Source organism: Equus przewalskii, chromosome 5, assembly GCF_037783145.1.
Source record: "Equus przewalskii isolate Varuska chromosome 5, EquPr2, whole genome shotgun sequence".
NCBI classification, from domain to species: domain Eukaryota; kingdom Metazoa; phylum Chordata; class Mammalia; order Perissodactyla; family Equidae; genus Equus; species Equus przewalskii.
The window spans coordinates 20,717,967-20,740,146 of NC_091835.1; the positions used below are offsets into that span (position 1 = coordinate 20,717,967).

General features: G+C 43.7%; 1 protein-coding gene across 1 annotated transcript; it reads left to right on the forward strand.

Moving 5' to 3' along the window:
- Nucleotides 1–263: 263 nt before the first annotated feature.
- SPP2 (secreted phosphoprotein 2) lies at nt 264–21,858 on the forward strand. Its single transcript, XM_008507578.2, has 7 exons — nt 264–537; nt 624–748; nt 7,740–7,862; nt 9,001–9,108; nt 13,878–13,932; nt 17,399–17,493; nt 21,746–21,858. Exons 1-6 carry the CDS (start codon nt 471–473, stop codon nt 17,458–17,460), a joined length of 540 nt encoding a protein of 179 aa, XP_008505800.1. The 5' UTR covers nt 264–470; the 3' UTR covers nt 17,461–17,493; nt 21,746–21,858.
- The last annotated feature ends 322 nt before the right edge of the window (nt 21,859–22,180 follow it).

Genomic DNA, 22,180 nt, shown 5'->3' on the forward strand with positions numbered 1-22,180 from the left:
CAATTTTCATAAGCGGTCAACTGCAAGATCTTTAGGAACATGAGAAGGAGCTAAAAAGACAGTTGAAAATGAACCATTTTGCAGAAAATGAGAATTACACCCCTTCCCCCCAAAATGAAATTAAAATAAAGAGAAATAAGCAGTGCATGCATGTGGATGAAATTCAAAGAGAGAAAAACAAACAGCCCACATGGAGTCCCCGAGCCTGTTGATGTCTTTTGCCGTGGGCTAAAGTCCCAAGTTGAGGTCAAAACTTCAAAAGTGGCCTCAAACTGGCACCTCTCCATAGGAAAAGCCAGCAGTAAATATTCACCCTAGGATCAATCGTTTCTGTTTAAGCCACGGACTGCTCCAGTGGGAGAGAGCAAACCAGGTCATGATTGATAAAGAGCAGCTTTCGGGAGGACAGGCCACCCCCAAACACACAGAGCCAATCGCCCCAGCTCTGAATTAAAATTATTCTTCCCAGAATGGAGATGATGGTGACGAAGCTGTTGATGGTGTTTGCTCTTGGAATGAGCTACTGGTCTTGTGCAGGTAAGGAGCTCAATGCACGTAACCATGGCAGCTGCCCCGGCCCGGGTGTCTTGTCTCACTGTGTCCTCGTGCGTTTGTGTGTCCAGGTTTCCCGGTGTATGACTATGACCTGTCCTCCTTGACGGAAGCCCTCAACGCCTCTGTGGCAAAAGTGAATTCTCGGTCCCTGAGTCCATATCTGTTTCGGGCGTTCAGAAGCTCAATAAAAAGAGTAAGTGCCCGTCAGGTCGTCTCCGTTCCTCTTCATGCTGCTTTCTGTTGTTTTTTTTCTTTCGTCAGTTTCTTGGGTACACTTTTTTTATTTTTCCAGTTTAAAAAGATAATAGCTAGTCGTCTGTTTCATCCTGCTTTTTGAGACAGAAAAGATTTCATTACGATGATTGTCGTAAGGCCCTTGAGCTACTTCGGGTGCCTGATTCTTCGGCTGTATTTTTCCCTCTGGCCTCATTGCCTATTTCCAGATGTCACCCTTGGCACGTCTTGCTTTTGTATCCCACGTCTCACGGTTCCTCTTGAGATGTTTTATTAAGAACCACTCGTTTATTAGAAAGGAAGCTTTTTCAAGTTCAGTGGTTCTGCTCTTAATACTTATAGGAAATAACTTCTGGCTTTGGAGCTACAGAAATCCGCCTTCCTGTGTCAATTTAGTAAGAGTCTGTTTCCCGTTAGCCTTGGGAAATAGGGAAAGACGAATTTTCTTGGGCTGCCAGTGATGAAGTCTGTGATAAACGCAGAAATGTCCTTCAAAGGAAATGCAAAACCTAGACAGCAAGTCCCTCCCTCCTTCGGGATCCCGGGGGATTTTGCCTCCCAGAGGAGCTCCTGTAGGAACAGAAATGTCCTCAAGCTAGTTTAGGTTACGATGGGGGGTGGGGGAGATCCTATAAAGTTGTGGGTCCTACAAATGAGAACTCTATGCAGCCAGGCCACATGGAGCCAGCGTGGAGACAGCCAGGAGTCCAGGCAGCAACTACTCCCTCGAGGGGACCAGAAGGCCACTGCTGTCTCTCTGTCTGTCTGCTCTCTTCTCTGCTCCCTGCTGCTGCCACCTTAGCTCACGCTTAACTTGCTCCCTCTCATCCCGTGAAGAGCACACGGCTCATGGTCTCTTATCCCCAGTCCCCAAATACAGTACGTTCATCTGACACTTCTTCAGAAACTGGCTCAGTTTCTCATTTCCAGATTCCCAGGGAATTAATCGAATTGTCCCACTTCTTTTCTCACTGGGTCATAGGTCATGGAAATGATGGGCTATGATTTGGTTAGGTGCCCGCTCAGAACAAGGCTGTCAGGGCCAGAGTAGGGTCACCTCACCCGGCCTGGATGTCATGGTGTGGAGGCCCTGAGAGATACGTGCAGTTAGCTGCCAAAGTGAAAGGTGAATTCCTTCTGGAAAAGCGCTGCACCAGAATAAAGAACCCCCCTCCCTGCACACTGGCTGTATCGGCCTCCATCTTTTGCATTTAATGACATCCACTTGCAGTGTGGGTGATTGGTGTCTTCTTGCCCAGCTTGCAGATGAACAGTTCAAATTTATTTGTAATTTAATGAGTGTTTGCTACAGAAGAAAGGTCGTAGTTAATTAAACCGGTAAGAGCGTGAGGACAAGACCTGAGAGAACCCGCCACTGACGCTGTGGAAATCTGGCCTGTGGAGATAAACTGGCATGAGGCACAACACCGAGGGTGCATGCTGGCATGTGCGCCATCTTGGTGTCATAGACCCGAGCCCAGACACACATGCACCTGCCTATAAACACACTTCCATATACGTGTATGTGATCTTTCATGAGCAGAAAATGAGATCCCTCTCTGCCTCCTGTATGTCACTCTTCTCTCTGGAAGTCTGTCCATTTTTGCTTCTCCCCAGTCTTTTCTGATTATCCAGATTCATTGGTCAAGCTACATTCACCATGTGCCTTCCAGGGAAACTTCCTTTCTTCTCCCATCGGGAGATTTCTTCTCCCTCCTCCTTTGCTCTCTCCTGGTGCTATTTCCTTTCTCTTAGGAGTGGTTCACATTTTCTTTATTGTACGTGTTAGCCATGCCTTCTACAAACACCCTAAGGATGGCCCCAAATATACCAATTCTCTCCATGTTAGTAGACACAAAAGAGACTCAGAGGTGAGCCAAGTCCTCGGGAGAGAGATGAAGGAAGAGCTCACTGCACTGAAGGTACAAACAGCTCTCCAAAGAAGAAACGCCAGTGAGTGTGAAACATTTAAAAAAATATATTCAACTTGTCCGATAACCCAAAAAATCAGAATTAAGATAAGAAGATGAAAAAGAAGAATAACAAGCTCGAAAAGAAATCTCAAACACTGTTAGAGAGAATGGAATTCGGTAAAACTATCTTTGGAAAGCAATTTGGAAATATGTGTTAAACATATTTACAGGCACGTTAAATATTAAAAATAGCAAATATTTAAAACTTTTGATCTCATAGCTTTTCTTCTAGGAATATGTCCAAAGGAAATAAGTGGTTTAGTCATGTCTATATATGTGCTGGAGGTTTGGGGTAGAATTCAGTGGACTCAGAGCAAAGGGTCAGGCCCTGGTACATTATCCCCGCGTTATATTGCTTAATAATCCCAATGGCTCTCGACCCCACTGCTCATCAGCGTCACCTGGGAGCTTGAAATATCCCTGATGTTCAGGAAGGATGTTCCACTAACTGAACCACAGTCTCTGAGAGTGGGGACCATATTCTTACATGCTCTCCTGGTCATTCTAATGTGCGGTCAGGGTTAAGAACCATTGGGTTTTAGCGATGAACTGGATCATATATTCTTGCAACTGGTTTCAAATTATTCACCTCTTGGGCTCCAAGTTTAAAAAAGGCTGGGAAAGGTGAGGCAACATGACTTCAGCAACCGTCGCTTCCTTTCTGCACTGTTGGCATTAGGCTCACTCAGCCTGTTCCCTCAGGGGACGGAAGTCCTGGAGAAAGGACAGGAGGACACAGAGAAGAGGATGGATGAGGCTGTGCTTTCATAAGGCTCAGGTTCTACTGAGGAGAGAAAGAAATGGAGTGGAGGGAGAGGAGGGGAGGAAGAAAGGGGGGGGTGTACAATTCCATCATTAGACGAAGTTGGTTTCAGAGAGTGGAGGATGCTGTGGAGAAAACAGGTTGATGGATGGATGAGTCTGGACTGGGGCTGGGGCTCAGGCAGCCATCAGATGGGGCAGAAGTCCCCCCAGAGGCTGCCATATTTGAGTTAAGACTCATTCAGTGACAAGAAGTTCCAGCCGTGGGAAGAGCAGTAGGAGGGTCCTGAAGGACAGAAGGGCCTGACAGAGGGTCTGGCTAGAGCCAACTGTGTGTGGGGGGGTGAAGTCAGAGAGGTGGGCCTGAGTTGGGACATGCCTAGGGCATAATCTGGAGAAGTTTGGGGGCTATTTTAAAGACAATGGGTGGCCCCTGCTGGGGGGTGGGGTGGGGAAGCCTTGAAACAGAAAAGGCATTTGTGAGCATCTCTGTAGCTGCAGCCCGGGGTGGGATGGGAGGGAGGAAGCCCAGACAGGGACTGTGGGAAGCAGGCAGCGAGTTTCACGCGGCTGCAAGGAGGTGGGGCGTGGATGGAGTCAGGGACCTTTGAAAGCAAAGCCACAGAAGGTTTGGAATCCTTCATGAGGTCGTGCCCATTTCTGTCCATTTTTGCCTTTTATCTTTGCATTTTTTGCTTTTTTGCCTTTCTAAATTATTCTCAGCCAGCTCTACCTGATCTTTGCCTTTTTCCAATAATAAGGGGTTAGTTTAAGAAACCTGAGTGATCACTGTGTTAGGCTTCTCCAGAGAAACAGAACCAATAGAATAAGTGTGTGTGTATATATGTATATAAGTACTGTATGCATATACATATACACACACATATTTATGCACATACATGTTACAAACATATATAAATGTGCTATGAAGGACATTTGTGTGTGTGTATGTGTATGTGTATATATATTTATATATATATAAAATGAGAGAAAGAGAGGGAGAGATTTATTTTAAGGAATTGGTTCACGCTACTGTGGAGGTTTGGTAAATCCAAAATCCGCAAGTAGGCAGGCAGTCTGCTGACAGAATTCTTTCTTGCTCAGAGACAGTCAGTCTTTGTTCTAGTCGGGCCTTCAACTGATTGGACAGGGCCCACCCACATTATGGAGGGCAGTCTGGTTTACTCAGAGTCCACCGATTTAAATGTTAATCTCATCCATAAAACACCTGCACAGAAATATCCAGAATAGTGTTTGACCAAATATCTGGGCACTGTGGTGCAGCCAAGTTGACACATTAAATTAACCATTACAATCATCGCAAAGAATTGTTATGGGTCTTTTATTGCTTGCATATTTTTATTACTTTTTGAAATAAAAAATATATGCTCATCATAAAAAGTCAGAACATACAACAAGAAAGAGAAAACCGAAAGTAACATCCATTATCCACTCCTCTGAGACACCCACTATGAACACGTGGGAAGATATCTTTTTGGCTCTTTTTCTATTCATATGACGGTATAAAATATTTTTTAAGCAAAACAGGACCACCCTGGAAAGCACCGCGGTTTATTTCCGCAACAATCCTGGCTTCTGGATTTTCTACAGTTGGTTTCTTGTTGAGCTTTCAAGCGGTCCTACGTTTTTCAAACAACTCAGAGCAGAAATTCACCGGCGGAAAGTGAGTTCTGATGAAAAAGCGAATCTGTTAGGCTTTTCTCCATATTCTGGAAAGAGTGCTTAAAAGTGCTTAAAGACACAAAAAAGGTTGCAAAGTCATCTCAGAGTTTAACAAAATTATCAGTACTCACAAAACCCACAACTGCATCGTTTTTGTTAAGCTTTTGGGTCCCCAGTTTGCTTTCATCAAATGGCTTTAAGGGGAATTGCTGAAGCGTGATCTGGGGTTGAGAGCCCGAACAAGACGCGCCCGCTGGTGGAAGAGGCCTTTATTTTTATGAGACTCAGATTTAACAGCCAATAATTTAAAATATAAACAAAGGAGGGAATAAATAATGGTGAGGCTGAGTTTTCAGTCCTGCTTGTTTTCAAGAAACTCTACTTGTATCCACACTCCCCGTCCTGTGTTAGGAGGAGACATGGGGACCCCCATCCCAGGCTTGGCGTTTGCCGTTGATTTCCAAAACGAGACTTTCTCAGGTGCCTGGAATTCCCTGCCTGTTGTCCTGTCACCATCTCTCTCCTCACTGAGCAGAAGGATGAATGTGATATTCACTCAAATTTGCCACCAGGTGGGTTGAAGAACTAAAACGGAAGAGATTTTTGGAGCCTGGGGATGTTAGGGGGCATGGACCATGGCGGGCTCCCAGCTGGCCTCCCTGCTGCCATCTTGTTTCTGCCCCAGTAATGTTCTCCTTGCAGCAGACATGGTGACTCAGATCTTCTCTCTTAAATCTCTCTGAGAGCTTCTTGTTGCAATGAGAATGAAGTCTAAACACCTTCCTGGGGACTACGTAACACAGATGATCCAACACGCTCTCTCCCTCCCACATCATGGTGTAGGGTTCTCCTCTTGCTCATTTTGTTTCAGTCACAACAGCTAGACTGGTTCTGCCCCAGGACATTGGCTCTGCTTTCTTCTCCCCTGAGAGGCTCCTTTAAGTCTCAGCTGAAATATCCCTTCCTGGGGAGGAATCTTCCGGTATCATCACTAAAGTAACTGCTGCTTCCTCCCCACCCATTACCATGGTGTTTTTCCTTCATAGCATCATAACCATCTGGAATGATCTTGTTGAGTTTTCATTAATGTGTTTGCTGTGTGATACTCTCACTGGAATCTGAGCTCTGCCCCTAGTACTGGAGACACAATGGGAACTCAATAAGTCATGAGACTTCCATGTCTTCAGAACATCATGGATTCATCTGAAAGCTGGGAAGCTTCCCCCAGGATCCTGCCCTTGGTGGGAAGGAGTAGAAAATCGTGTAATCTCATTCATAGATCAGAACTGATGGAGCAGGAAGTGGGGCTGGATTACCCCACACAGCTGAGATGTACTTGCTGCTACTTACTTATTTCAGGAATTATTAAGAAATTATGGAGCATTCTTTTAGGAAATTGATGCTTAAAGATACCTACAGTGGGGGTCTGCCCCATGGCCGAGTGGTTAAAGTTCTGCATACTCTGCTTTGGTGGCCCAGGGTTCATGAGTTTGATCCTGGATGCAGACCTACACATCACTCATCAGCCATGCTGTGGAGGCATCTCACATACGAAATAGAGGAAGACTGACATAGATGTTAGCTCAGGGCAAATCTTCTTCACCAAAAACAAGAATCAAAAAACCTACAATCGATTCTCATTATTTGCGATATTCACATTCTATAAAGACTGTGCAAACACTAAATTAGTGAAGACCGAAGTGATGCTCTGGGGTAATACAGGGTTAGGTTCCTGCAAGTCTCTGGTCATAATATTTTCGCAAGAATCAACACGTAACCTTGTTTCATGTGTGTTTCTGTTTAAGGACGCCTTATTTAATATGTATGTTGATTTCTTAACATTGAACTCACGGCCAATGGCACTGAAACTCGTGCCTGAACAAAGCTTCTCTAACACACGTATTTTTTCCATAAGGCACATTGCAGCCTTTTTGTACTTAGGAGTATTAGACAGCACTTCAGCACAACACTTGGGGACCATTTTAAACAGCAAATAACACCAAAATGAGAAAAACATGACATGAAATAGACCACGAAAATGACACTTGTCCTCAGTAGATGCTGAAACAAGAAGAGAGAGTCACCTTGTCTGATCCCAGTTGGGAATGTGTGCATTGGGTGACAAGTTTTTTGCCGCTCTGCGCATGTCCATGAATGACTGTGAAAGGACCCTGGGTATTGATGTGGGGGTTATAAATAAATTTTAGCAAGTAGGCAAGTTGGCAAATATGGACACTGCAAATAACGGGGATCAATGGTAAAGGTAGGTCATTAGAAGCAACGTCTACCTTGGGGTTAGGACACATATACTCTGGTTCCATTTTCTCATGAACAGATTGTCTGCCTTTGGTAAAGCACTTCTTCCTCTGGTCTTCAGAATGAGGGCATAGAAACAGGGGATTGCAAAGACAGTTTATAGTTTTAATGGTGGAAGCTTCTGTAACTTTTTCTCGTTGTTCAGGGAGAAACATGTCTAGCATTGTGAACTTCAGAAACACATCTTTGGCAAACTGATGCTTTGTTTTCATGAAGGTCAACGTCCTGGATGAAGACAGCTTGAGCATGGATATAGTGTTCAGCATTCGAGAGACGACGTGCAGGAGGGATTCTGGAGAAGACCCTGCTACCTGTGACTTCCAGAGGGGCTACTATGTGGTAAGTGTGGTGGGAAAGGCACCGAAGTGGAGAAGTGCCTATCTTCTTCCACGACCTTGAGTTGATTCAAAGTCACGCCGAGAGCTTGGCCACTGCCTGGCATCCGGCCACACTGGGAGGCGCCACTGACTGTGGCCACACTGTGTTCCCGGGCTGGGGCAGAGAGACTCAGTGGTTAAGGACTTGAGCTCTGGAGCCCATGGTCCTGAGCAATCTTGGCAAATTATTGAACCTCTCTTGCCTCAATTTCCTGCTCTTCAAAATGGGGATAATGATGGTTCCAGACAAAGGCAATACAAAGAGGTCAATACCAAAGAAAAATCCCAGAGACATTGTGTTCTATTTTAAGTGAATTTAAAACACCAACTGTGTTCCTGGTGTGAGTGGTGTTATTTTGTAGTTGATAGTTAGGTAATATCTGTTAAAGCCCGCCCCCCCCCCCCCCCCCGCCAAGCCTGGGCTCCATTGGGTCAGGACCATGGCACGTTCATTTGGGTATCTTCAGTGACCACAACATAGTCCAACAGTTGGTTAAGTCCAGCCTCAACAGGCTGGCACCATCAACCCCAGATTTGCTTGCCAAGGTGTTTACATTAAGACGGAGGAGTTCTCAAGGTTTTGTTACTTTATCAGTTTGGTTAGGAAGGGTCGCTTCGCAACAATGTAAATTCTGAAAGGGGGGTGCTTTGCTCTGTTTTCTCCATGAAACTTTTCTCTGCGACTCTGTTTTACAAAGGACCCAAATCCAAGGGTCACAAGCATCTGTTTCTAACGAAATCTGAGGCCAAAGGCAAGGAGAGCAAAGTCCTATGGGTTCTTCTTGTTTCTTTTTGTTCGAAGGGGAAATGATCCAAGGCAGCCCACTCAGTGCTCACAAAGGGAACCTTTGCTACACCCCCCACCCCCGCACCCCCCCCTGCCCCGGGGACCCATAATGTATCAAGTGCCTAAGAGATATTTAAATATTTCATTTGTTTCTGCTTAGGTCTTAAGAAATTTTCAATTTGGGAAAATCGAAATGCCTCTGTGAATTCTTCCAATCTGTCTGCATCATTTTGTCAAACTCTACAGTATTGCCTTGTCTCTTGCCCTTTCTGTAGGCTGCTGAAGATATAACTCATGGTTTTGCCTTTTCCAGCCAGCAGCAGTTTGCAGAAGCACTGTGTGGGTATCCGCCCAGCAGGTGCAGGACGTGTGGGTTCGCTGTAGCTGGTCCTCCAGCTCCGAGTCTAGCAGCAGCGAAGAGGTATGACCAGGGGCTTGGTGTCCTCCAGGACAGCACCTCTTAGGGGCTGTGACAAGCAGACTGGTGTGATAGACTAGGGGAACATCACCCAGGCATGGGCAAGCCCAGCTCGGCGTATTCAACTGCATTCTCTCTTTAACCCCTACAATCTCGTTTTCAATATCCCTTACTTCTTCCAGCCTAATCTTTCACTTTCTCTGTCCCTCTCTCTGTTTCCCTGAGATTAGGGAAAGAGAGCTTAAAGTACCAATTAGCAAATCTTCAAAGTCTTAGATCTAAGTATGTGGCTCATTGGCATTGTGGTTTAGTGGAGCGAAGAGGGGCATTTTTGTTGGACCCATGTTCAAAACTGTTTACCGGCTCTGCAGCTGAGGTCAGGATGCTCAGCCTTCAGGGTCTGCAGCTTCTTCCTCTGTTAAATGCCAGGAATAAAGACCACCTGACAGATTGTTGAGAGAATTGAGTAAGTTGATGGCCATGAAAGATCTGATTCAGCATCTGGTACCTAACAGATGCTCAGGTAATGGCTGGACACGTCTTTTCTCCTGCAATTGAAATTGATTTGTGATCATACTGTAAAATTAATGGTATAAGTTTCTGACTTAAAGTTATGTTACATATGTATTTGTCTGTCTGTTTATTGATTGCTTTCCTTACTAGAATATATGACTCATGAGGATGGGGAATCTGTTTTTGTCAGTCTAGGACAATGTTCGATGCAGAGTGGATGCTTGGTAAATACTTGTTGAATGAATACAAGAAAACTGAGGAATAAATGGTCAAGGGCAAATATGAGGAAGGAGCCTCTTGACTCTAATAGGAATAAAAACATAGCTGTTACATTATTTGTTTATTCATAATGCAATAACATTCTTGACAGGTATTTTTTAAATATTTCTACCATTATACCCCGAATCTGTCCAACAACCTCCTTCTCTACTCATGTTTTTATTCAGGTTTTCAAGATTTAATTCTGTAGTGAAAATAACATTATAAGACTGTACCATTTCAACTTCAAGAATTATACATAAAAGTTGATAATCCCATATTATTAACACGTCCACGCCCTAAATATTTTGTATAGGAGTCCATTATAGAATTAGGGAGCACTGAAACTAGTGACCAAGGAGCTCCTGTATAAGGGATGGTTTCATTGCTGGAAAGAGAACTCTGCACATGTTTTTAGGACTTTCTCCACACAGTGTTCCCTTGAGCATCTCCTCATTGCTCGATCTTGTTCACACTGGCAGCTTTTGAGAATCATCCCCAGGTGATTTCCCCAGGATCCTATTTTCTTGGTCCTAGGCCAGTACCAAGGGCCTCCTGTTCCAGACTCTGCTGAAGAATCTAGGAAACCAAATATGTTTCACAGCTAACACACTCACACGCTCGTGGCCCAGCAATGACAGGGACCAAGCATATCATTTCACAAGCATTTTGTTTGTGTTGATTTTGTGGTTTATATGGGAAAACCTAGGGAGGCAGTGAGGAGCAAGACAAGAAAAGTCCCGGCCCTGGTGGAGTTTATAACTGAGTCTGGGGGACGTCTGTTAAACAGGGGTTGCTCTGGCTACAGGCAAGCATGTCGGAGCATGTGGGGAAAAGATGGAATATCGTGTGGGAGGCAAACAGAACTTCCCTGGGGAACTGAGCTCGAACCAAGAATTAGGGGGTGGGTGGACATCAGGACAAAGGCACAGGGTGTAAGGGTGAGGGAGGAAAAGAGATTTCAAGCTCAGGGGAGATCATATAGGAGTACCCGAAAGTGTGAGAGAAGCTGGAGGGTTGAAATAGACAGAAATCCATTGACTGGAATGAGCAAAACATGGAGGGAGAGAGGGATGGGGCTGGAAAGGAACAACAGCCAGGTCAAGATGGACCTCTTGGGTCACGTCAAGGATCCCTGGCTTGATCCTAATGGCAATGGGACTATTGAAGGATTCTAAGTAGGATGGTGACAGAATAGATGAAGAATAGATTGGAACTAGGTCAGAGTAGATGGGGGTGCCAGGAGGCTGGCAGGACAGGTGAGATAGAGTGCTAACTGGAACTAGGAGTTGGTGGTGAGTGTTGAGAGAAATGGATTCTGGTTCAGTCTATGACCTTTAACACAACTGAAATTAATTAATAAATGGCCCCCTAATTTAACCTCTTTTTCATGGCTGATTTGGGAAGTTGGTTCTGATCGTTTGTGCAACCCGCAAATCTGTTGCAACTCTCTAATTGCACAGCGAAGACCACTCATTATTCTTCCAACCTCAACCTTTGTAAGAAGACTGACACTAAGTTAACTTAGCCCCCGAAACAAACAAGAGTATAAAATAAACTCCCAGTTTGCTTTTCCTCAAAGATTAGGAGATCGTAAAGAATTAGGAAAAAATAAAAAAAGAGAATTCCTTAAAGAATTCTGCAATTCAGAAGAAAGAAAAGAAAACAGATGGAGATATAAAGTAACTCCTGGAAACTCTAAAATAGATTTCTTACATGAAACAGAAAAAGAAATTAGAAAACAGCTGTTAACTATTTTCAAGTGAAATAAATAGTGATATTACAGACATGAAAGACCACATAGACTAGGATGAATCTAGACATAGAACAAATAAATCATTGTTGGAAGGAGGAAATAGAAGAAATAAAACTGAAAAAAAAAAATCCCCGAGTAATGAAAATAAAGATCACTTGAAAAACATATGTAGAATATAGATGAATTTCCAGAGAAAGAAATATAGTATAAAGAAAAATGGAAGTCATGGAGAATAAGACCAAAAATCCCAATTATGACGAATAAGGACTTAGATCAAATGGAAACTATCTGGTGAGGATATAATGAGAGAAACTGTCTTGAATATAAGAAGTTTGGGTTTTCCCCCACATAATTTTAAAGAGTATAAAAGCTGTAAAGAAATTCAAGAAAATAAATTTCCAAATTTGCTGATATTTTCCTCTCCTTAACCAAATAGGTATTTGAATTATGGGTCATTTTTATTTTTTTCATTTTGAACGTGAAATGCGTAGAGGATAAAATGTTTCTGTATGTGCAGTCAACCACACAATGGAGCCATCGCCATCAAGAGTGTAGTCCTAACACTGCAGGGGGATGAGTGACCTTGACTTTAGACAAATCCTTCTGATTTGGGGTGGGTGGCATGAGGTTTGACTAGGGTTTCAGCCAAGAGACACAAAACAGTCCAAAAGGGAGACACCGAGGAAGAATAACTCAACAGGAATTCTGAGCTCAGGCGAGCAGAGGCGACAGTCGTTTCATTTATTGACTGTCTTTCATTTCAAGAGATAGAAATTCAACTAGAAGCAGCCTCAGTCAAAAGGAATATTTCCTTGGATCATATTCCCAGACTGGAAAGGAAAGAGTTGACCTCACGGACATGTCAGCTTAGTCCTTCAACACTATCTGTGCCACATTCATTTCCTCCTCTCCTCTGCCTCCCCCTTCCCCACTCCTCTCTCTACCTTAACTGCAGTCGAGCTTTCTTCCTGTAGCAGGAAGCAGAGCTACAAGCGACTCCAGATTCTATCCTCTAAACTTAGGAGGAAGAGGGAGCATTTCTCTCCAGCTCCACTGGAGATAACTCTTGGCTTTACTTCCATCAGCCTGACTTATGTCATGTGTCCCCTCTTCTATTTTTTTTTTTTTTTTGAAGACGATTGGCCCTGAGCTAACATCCGTGCCCATCTTCCTCTACTTTATATGTGGGACGCCTGCCACAGCATGGCTTGCTAAGTGATGTGTAAGGTCCGTGCTTAGGATCGGAACTGGGGAACCTTGGGCCACTGAAGCAGAGCCTGTGAACTTCACTGCTGTGCCACCAGGCTGACCCCCCTCTTCTTTTTAAAATAACACCTTTATTGAGATATAATTCACGTACTACACAATTCACACTTTCCACGTGTACAGTTCAGTGGATTTTAGTGTATTCGTAAGGTTGTACAACCATCTCCACTGTCTAAATCCAGAACATTTTCATCATCTCCAAAAGTAACCTCATCCCCATTAGCAGTCATTTTCTATTCCTCATTCTCCTCAGCCCCCCTCAACCACTAATCTACTTTCTGTGCCTCTGGATTTGCCTATTTTGACCGTTTCATATAAGCAGAATCATACAAGACGGTTTTTTTTATGACTGGTTTATTTCACTTAGGATAATGTTTTGGAGGCTCCTACTTGTTGTAGCATGTTAGTACTCGGTTCCTTTTCATTGTCGAATAATATTCTATTGTATGGTGGGACTATGTTTGGTTTATCCCTTCATTAGTTGATCAACATTTGTGTTATGTCCCCATTTTGTCTATTGTAAATGATGGTGCTGTCAGCATTCATGTGCAAGGTTTTGTGTGGAGAAATGTTTTTATCTGGACTTTCAGTGGCTTCATGAAGACCAGCTGTGCACACCTAAACTGAACGCGTTATAGGGAGAACACTCCAAAATTTGACCTAAACGCAGTCTATTTGCAAGTCCATTTAACATTTCTGTCTTTCTGGCCCCCAACATTTGGGAGTAATTTTGAGTCTAGTGGAAAGCTTTTTGGTCGATTTAAATGATGTAAATTATTCTTACCCACATGCTTTATTAGACATATATGTTTGATACCATATAAGGTGATTTAATATAGAATACTGTCTTTAATTTCATTAAAAATGAATTATATAATAATACACCTGAGTCCTTCAGATAATATCTGCATTTTTTACACGGTCTCTTCTTTTTCTCTCTTTCATGTGCTGACACATACTGATGTCTAAACTTACTTAGTTCATTTTTGGGGACACATTGGGATCCTCTAAATGGAGAAAGAATTATCTGCTTGGTAAGCTGAAATCTGTTCTTTTTAACGTTTCTTTCTTGAAACAACTTCATATTAAAGCTTGCTGTTAGTGAGTCATTTAAAACTAGAAATATCTACACATAACCTTTGAACAGTTACAGTAATTCCAGGAAATAAATAGTTTCTTCTATTTTTCGTTCTCTTCTTAACACTAGGCCATAGCAATACAACTTTTCATTTAGATATCCCTTTATGTTTGTTCAGAGATTTTCCATACATGACGACCCCAACATCTCTGCCAATAAGGCAGAGATGATGTTGGTTTTCACCTTGAGAGGGTCCCCAGACTTGAACATGCTTGTTCCCTCCTGGGTGCATGACTGAAGTGGGGGGTCCAGGTATGCAATGATGTGTAGCTGGGCGGATCTAGACCAAACCTCCTCTGACTGGATGGGGCTGAATTCTGTGATCCTCCAGCTATGTGACTAAAACTGACCATCACTTCAAGGGTCTTAGTTGAGGGAGGGAGGGCTCACCTTTTTCCTTCTTGTGTGGCTTCCCCATTAAAGTGGGATTGGTCAGTGTCCTGTGGCTTAGAGAACATTCTTTCATTTCTGAGGCTTTTTCCTGTTGGTGCTGATGGCGGCCAAACTCTTTGGTGATCTCCCACTGCTTCCTTGCTTAAGAGGCATATTTGGGGCATCAGTAATAAAATCACAGACCATTCCAGAAGTGGTCAAAGGGGCCTTGCCTTATGGCTGTTACTGTGTTACAGGTCTCATTCCTGACAAATTCAGAAATGAACAATTTTATGAACGGTCACTGGGTGATGGCCCTATTTTCTTCCATAGGACACCAAGAGATCATTTTCTGATCAAGCTGGACTCTGTTGAAGCCATTTCATAGAGATAAACCTATGAAATACAAAATATTTTAACTGAAAATGAAAAGAACAGTACTGCATAAACTTGCTTTGCAAAGGCTGGTCTGGTGGTGTAGTGGTTGGGTTTGCATGCTCTGCTCTGGCGGCCCGGGGTTTGCAGGTTCGCACCCCAGTGGGAAGCTATACACTGCTCGTCAGGGACAATGCTGTGGTAGGGTCCTATATGCAGAGCGGAGGAAGATTCCCACAGATGTTAGCTCAGGGACAATCTTCCTCACACAAAAAAAAGAAAAAAGTAAGCTTGAGGCATTAAAACTCACTTAAAAATTAGCAGGATTAAAAATGTCACATTTGGCTCAAGAAATCAGCATTGACCTTTTCTCCTGCCCCACTTTGGGTGTTTTCTGAAAAGCCCAACTTGATCTCCTTTTTGCCCTCCCCCCTCAACGGTACTTTGCAGGAAGCAGACAAAATTAACACTCACGCAATTCCTCCCTTTTACAGATCAATTTTCTCATTTAATCCTCATGATAGCTCTGTAGACAACGTGTATTACCTGCTCCCATAGAATAAAGGAGGAATAACTCATGGCGTTAACTGTATACAAAAAATCATCTGTGCTAGTTGCTTGACAGAATTTTCTCCTTCAACCTTCACGACCATTCTGTGAGGTGGCACTGGGTTCCTTCCCATTTTATAGATGAGCAAACTGAGGTTACCGAGTTTCGGAAACTTGTCCAAGGCTATGCTGCCAACGGAGAACTTTGATCCCGGTCGTGAGTGGCAGAAACAAGGCTTTGATACGGATCTCTCCGAGGCTAAAACGTCTGTTTTTTCCATCCTGTTTTCCAAGAGAATTGTGAAATTCCTATTTCAGAGTTCATTAAAATGAATAACATGGATATTAATATTTCCTTGAGCTCAGTGTCTGATCCTCATTAGGCATGCTCCAATTTATTTGAAGTGCTAGGACTTACAACCTGAGGCTTGATTTAAGAAAAAAACTCCTAAGTTTTAAACCTCCTCCAACTTGTCACTTTGGGGGAATATACAGTTATGCTAACAAGGGGACCACCGCTGAGAACATTTTTTGAACATTTCTTTTAGAATTGCCTTCAGAATCTATGGCCCGTTCTTTTGAATCCCTGTAGTGGTGGAAGATATTTGTCCTCTGATTTGGTTTTGGAAATAGCCAAAAGCCATCTGGAAATAAATGTGATTAATTAGATTAATAACCAACTTGGGTGCATTAGTTATCTATTGCTCTGTGTCGAATTATCCCAAAATTTAGCAGCTTAAAACAACAAATGTTTATTACCTCAAAGTTTCTGAGGGTCAGGAACCCAGAAACAGCTTTGTTGGGTTTTTCTGGATCAAGGTCTCTGACAAGGTTGCAGATGTGCAGACGAGATGTACACTGGGGCTGTGATCTCATCTGAAGTCTTGACTGGGGCTGAAGGATCCACTTCACATGTTACTCACATGGCTATTGGCAGGCCCCAGTTCTTCATGGGCTCTTGGACTGATGGCTTCAGTTTCTCCCTCTCCACAGGGCTGTCTGGATGTCCTTAAAATATGACAGCTGCCTTCCCTGAGAGAAAATGATGAGAGAGAGGGAAAGAGAGAGAGAGAATGAGCAAGCAACAGAGCACCCAAGACAGAAGCCACAGTCTTTTATCACCTAATTTCAGACGTGATATATCATGACTTCTACATATCTAATTTAATTTAAATTTATGCTCTTTTGGTGAGGAAGATTGGCCCTGAGCTAACATGTATTGCCAATATTCCTCTTCTTTTTTTTTTCTTTTTTCTCCCTGAAGTCCCGGTACATAGTGGTATATTCTAGTTGTAGGTCCTTCTAGTTCTTCTCTGTGGGACACCACCACAACATGGCTTGATGAGTGGTGCATAGGTCCACACCCAGGATCTGGACCAACAAACTCTGGGCCACTGAAGCAGAGTGCACAAACTTAACCACTAGGCCATGGGGCCAACCCCATTCTGCGTATTTTATTAATCACACAGACCAACTCTGGTCCAATGTGGGAGGGGCAATACTCAAGAGTGTGAATGCCATGAGGCCATCTTGGAGGCTGGCTACTGCATGGGGAGAATTGGGACAAGAAAATGTTATAAGGATATAAATTAACGGGACTGATCCTTTTTCTATGCCTCAGAAGATAATTCAGAGCTAAATTCTAAAAACATTTTGGGCCTTGGGAACATCGTTGACAGAGATGTGATGCAGCCATCTCAGAGACTGCTTTGAACATGACAATTTAATTTAATTCAACAAACGTGTGTCACAAGCACTGGGCAGACCCCATGGAGGACCGAAAGATAAATGTGACAGTCCCTGCCCTCGAGGGCTTACAGTGGAGGCTGAGACAGAGCACACATGGAGAGAAATAAGCATGGGATGGAGCTAGACACCACGCAAGAGGGAGTGAGGAGAGCTCGATAAGGGGGATGAAGTTACCACGTTCTCGGGTTTTCTCTCAGCAGTGTGGCTTCTGGTCATGCTAGTCACAGTCCTTCTCATTAATTTGTAGTCACATAGTCCACGTTGTCTTAGGTCTTGATGTAAGTGACAGAGTCTATACATTCCCTTCCTACCTTTAGAGATCATGAGAAGGATCTCTCCTCCTGGAAATAGAAGGAACCGAACCAACGGGACAGAGTGAGAATAAACACTGGCTTTGAGTGACAGCCTTGAGGTAAGGGAACACAGGTAAAAGCATGTGTATTTAGAAATAGAAGCTACTTGGAGTGAGTGCCCTGAAATGACTTCTCTCACACCTCTACTATGCTATGCAGCCTGCCTCCTTGCCTTTCCACCACCTCCTGTCTCTTCCCAGATGCCCTTCCTCAGTTGTCTCCTCAGTCTTATGCAGCCTCGATCTTTTCCCCGTGGCTTTTGCATTTGTTGCCACTGATGTGATCGAGTTTCTCCATCTTAAGAGCAAACAAACAGAACGGCCACTTCCTCTGATGCGGTCTCTCCATCCCAGCACCGCCTTCCCCCGCCCTCCCTTCTCTGAGAAGCCCATTGACATAATTGTGGTCTGCGGCTGCAGCCTCAGCCTCTTCACCTCCCATTTACTTTTCTGCTTTTTGTCAACCAGATTTTAATCTTTCAAATCCATGAAATCTGATCTGCCTTCCTTTTCTTGATCAATAATTTAAATACTGGTGACTCCTTGTATTATCTCCTTAACCCAATTCATTTCTTCTTCTATAGATTACTCCGTCATCTCTCCCACTTGCTTGACTTTATCAATGATGTGCAATTACTTTCAAATATGCACGTCTTAGCACACTCTATCCTGAGATCTAGGTCCTTATTTCTACTGCCCACTGGGTGCACTTGCTGTGGATACCACGTGAGCTCCTGAAGCTCAGCCAGCCTTCTCTGCAGCTCCCTTTCTTAATTGAAGGCATCATCATCCACCTAATTTTCTCAGGCTCAAAATTTTAGAGCATCATTGACTCTTCTTTACGCTTTGTCTTCTCCTAACATCCACAGGGGTCTGGTCTTAGTGATTTCATCCACACATTTTCTCCGGCGTTGGCCCGTGACTTCATTACCATCACCACTGAACTGTTGCTTGCATTTCTTGCCTCAGGTCCTGATCCCACGCTGTCCACCCTGCACGCTGTCCTCAGGTTTATCTTGAAACACAGAGGAGACTCTGATCCTTCTCCACTTATGCTCTCTAATGCCCGCTTCACTTATGGGATAAAGCGGAGGTGTGTGAAAGGGAGACACTGAGCCGGGAACAGCCCATTTGCCCCCATTGCTGTGGGAAGCTGGTGACTGAGCCTCGGTCTTCCAAACACTCACAGCGTCACTGAGTCTCACGGGTGTACGAATTCCCAGCTACCAAGGATTGGAGCAAATGTAGCTATGTGATTTTAAAGGCTCCCAAGTGGTAAAGGGACATCACGAAGGGCAGATGTAAAAGAAATCTTCACCTGCAGTTATAGAGATTGATCCCGTGTACATTCATTTTTGACACACACACACACACAAGTTAATAATAAAGCTTGAGCTTTCATGGACTTTCCGGTTTACATAACACTGTATGCCTTCAGGATAAAGTCCGAGCTCCCTAGAGTGGCCCACAAAGGCCTTGGTGATCCGGTCCCTCCCACCTCTCTAGCCAATCTGTCCCAAGTCTGCTTAGCCCCTAAGCTCCTGCAGGACTAAAATACTTGCCCTTCCTCCTGCTGTGACCTTCACCTGGTCAACCACCTGGCTAATTCCTCCTCACCATTCAGGTCTCTGCTCAGTGTCACTTCCCTTGGGATGTCACCTCTGACCCACTCCCAAGTCAGAGATATGTCCCTTTATGGGCCTCCCTAGTGTCCTCATGCCAGGACACTGCAATTGCTGTCTCTGCTCTGCCCATCTGGCTCCACTAGCCTCCCCAGGCACAGGGCTCAGGGAACTTCTTTTGCCATCGTCTCCCAGTGCCCTGCACAGAGCCTGACACGCAGCAAGCATTCAGCAAATATTTTTTGAGCAGATGACAGAATCCTTTGCTTTGGGTTCTGGAGATTCTCTCATCAAAAAAAATCAGCTAAGCATAGTATAATTAATTTTCAACCACTGGAATCTGAAAGAAGTCAACTGACATTTTACTAAAATAGAAGGAAAATTTACCAGTGAGGCCATATTGAATGAAAGATGCAAATGGTAGGTTTTCTTTTTAATCTCTGTGCGTCCTAAAAATAAAACCCAGCTTCACACTGAGATCAAGAAATTGCTCCATATGAAGACAAAGATGCATCATCTTCCTTTTTTATAAATTTAAATCATTTCTTTTTGCTTCGCAGAGCATCCTCAGGGGGGAAAAATAGAATTCTCAATGAATTGGTTTTATTTTATTTATTAATAACATGATTATATTGGGTGTGTACCCATATATGTATTGCAATATGAATTCGTGATCTGATTTCTATAAATAAATTGATCACTTAAAAAATGTCTCTTTAAGGGAGCATAGACAAAGGGCCACACACTGCTGCCCTGGCCTGGACATTGCCTTGGACCTAAGTCCCAGTTCTGACCCTGCCCTCTCATGACGTTCAGCAGGGAGATTTCCACCCTGTGCTCCGAGTTTCCTAGAGTCATAAGATGAGTCTAGTAAGGCCGGGACAGGGTCCAGTGAGGAGGCAGATCCACTGGCTGGAATCAGCTGGCCTGGCTCCGCGTCTGCTCTGTCGCTTGTGAGCTTCGAGACAGTGATCCAGCCCCTTAACCTCTCAGGCTCAGTTCCTTCAAAGGTTTATTATTATTTTTTTACTTGTTTTCTCCCTGTTAGCCCATGATCTCCTTGAGGATGGATGACCTTGTCATCCTTATTAATTATTTTAAGGTCATGATGCTAAGAACAGTGTCTAGACTATAATAAGGGTTCAATCAGGCTGGAAGGAATGAGTGAATGCATGACAAAAATCAGGATGACTTTTTTCAAATTGTGAATGACCTTTTTCTGTGGGGGAGCTTCCTGAAGGCACAGACTTAGGCTCATAGAGCACAGAATCCTCAGAGCCTGCCTCAGTTTCTGCAATCAACTAGGAGCTGAGTGCTTTTGTGATTTAGTAAATACTGTTCCAGGATTCTTTCAGGTTGCTAGAAGATCATTCCATACATAGGAGTGGATAGTGAAAGGTGATGCAGTCATGTGCCGCTTAACGACGGGGACAAATTCTGGGAAATGCATTGTTAGGCAATTTCGTTGTTGTGCGAACGTCACAGAGCGTACTTACACAAACTTAGATGGTACAGCCTACTACACACCTGGGTTACATGGTACCAGTCCTATGGGCCCACTGTCGTATATTTGGTCTGTTGTTGGAAAAACCATTATGTGGCATGTGACTGTATTTCAACAAAGAGCTCTGAATTTTGTTCTTATTTGCTAATCTAAAATAGGAACTATGGAAAATCAGGTCCCAACTCTCACATTGAAAGCAATCTATTTGAAAGTCTCGCGCTTTCTTGATTTTACAGCTGGAAGAGTTCTGCCTTTTTCATTACGTCATAGCCAGAAGACCACACACCACACGGAGTGCACCCAAACCACCACAGGGCAAGGGGTTCACTTTTCCCTACATTGCAGCATCCATTAGTGTGGAATTTCTAACCTCTATGCCTAAGAGCAGCAGAGGAGACAATTCTTAGGCCTTTTGGCCATAACTGCATGGTGAAAGAATCAGTCTCATGATTTTATCGATTTGTTCAACAAGTGTTCATCCAATGCCACTTTGTGCCTGGCCCCTGCACCAGTGAAGATGGGAACTCTCAAGGGTGCCTGGGTCTATGTTTGGACCCTTCACATCCATCGCCTTATGTAAATCTTGCAACAATCCAAATGAGGCTGTCACTATCATCTCTGTTTTGTAGATGAGGAAGCTGAGGTGTTAGAGGCCCTGCTCTCAGAGGGGATGTTGGCACTGAGACTAGCTCTTGATGTCTGTCTGTCTCCAAAGCATCTCTTTTTCTTCCTGGGATATTCTGCCTCATGTCAATATCTCCAAGTTTAGAAAATAGCAAGAGAGGGCAAACCCTCAAAGATTATTTGTCTAAGGTACATTTTTCATGTGTGGAGTGAAGCTGGATATGTAGCAGCCAACTAGAAGGCAAAGACTTTAATTGATGGAAAGGGTTGACAACATGCCTACCTACCAGCAACCACACGGGAGAAGTGAACCTAAAATATGGGGCACTCAGTGAGCTCGCTGAGTGAGTTCCATATTCGGGGATCAAACCCTGCATGTGTCTCTCACCCCTTATCTTTGTTCAAAGAGCTGGCTGCTTGGCATAGTTGCTGTAGTCTCTGGGGCCATCTTGGATTCCTTTTAGAACAGCACCCAGGAATCCTTGGTCCTGCACCTCCATAGTAAGAACGTGAAACGTACGCCATAGGGTCTAATCTTCCCCTTCCTTCTCTCTTTTAACAGCAAAATGCATCCGAAGGAATAGAAGTTCCAAGGAAGAAAGATGTTTTATGAATTGTGTAGTTTTTCTTTCCATGGGTTCCAGTCTTTAATAAAAGTCTTACTTTTCCTCTTTCTTTCATTGCTTGATTTTTTTAAAAAATGAGAGTACTATAAAATTTTTTGATAAAAAGCTATTAACACGAGGAGACTGGTGTTAGCTAAGGATTTTAGGAGTTGAGGACTCACAAAGTGCCCATGTTTTGCATAATTATGTCAAATGTGTGTTTTAGATCAAAACACAATTGTCGTAAGTTCCTTGTCTTAAAAACAAAATCAGCCCCAGGCAGCTCAGTGTCAAGAGTGCTTTTCCTTTTGTGACTCATTTTAATTTTTAAAAAGAAGTCATCTGGTGATTAAGGGATGAGAGGCAATCTCCTCCCCACCAGCAAAATGCCC

What these genes read in the sequence shown, in the direction of transcription:
- SPP2 (XM_008507578.2), top strand. Translation starts at nt 471, where the DNA reads ATGGAGATGATGGTGACGAAGCTGTTGATGGTGTTTGCTCTTGGAATG. An exon ending in GAGCTACTGGTCTTGTGCAG is followed by an intron (nt 538 to 623) that starts GTAAGGAGCTCA and finishes TTGTGTGTCCAG; the next exon opens with GTTTCCCGGTGTATGACTAT. An exon ending in GAGAAAGAATTATCTGCTTG is followed by an intron (nt 13,933 to 17,398) that starts GTAAGCTGAAAT and finishes TCCTACCTTTAG; the next exon opens with AGATCATGAGAAGGATCTCT.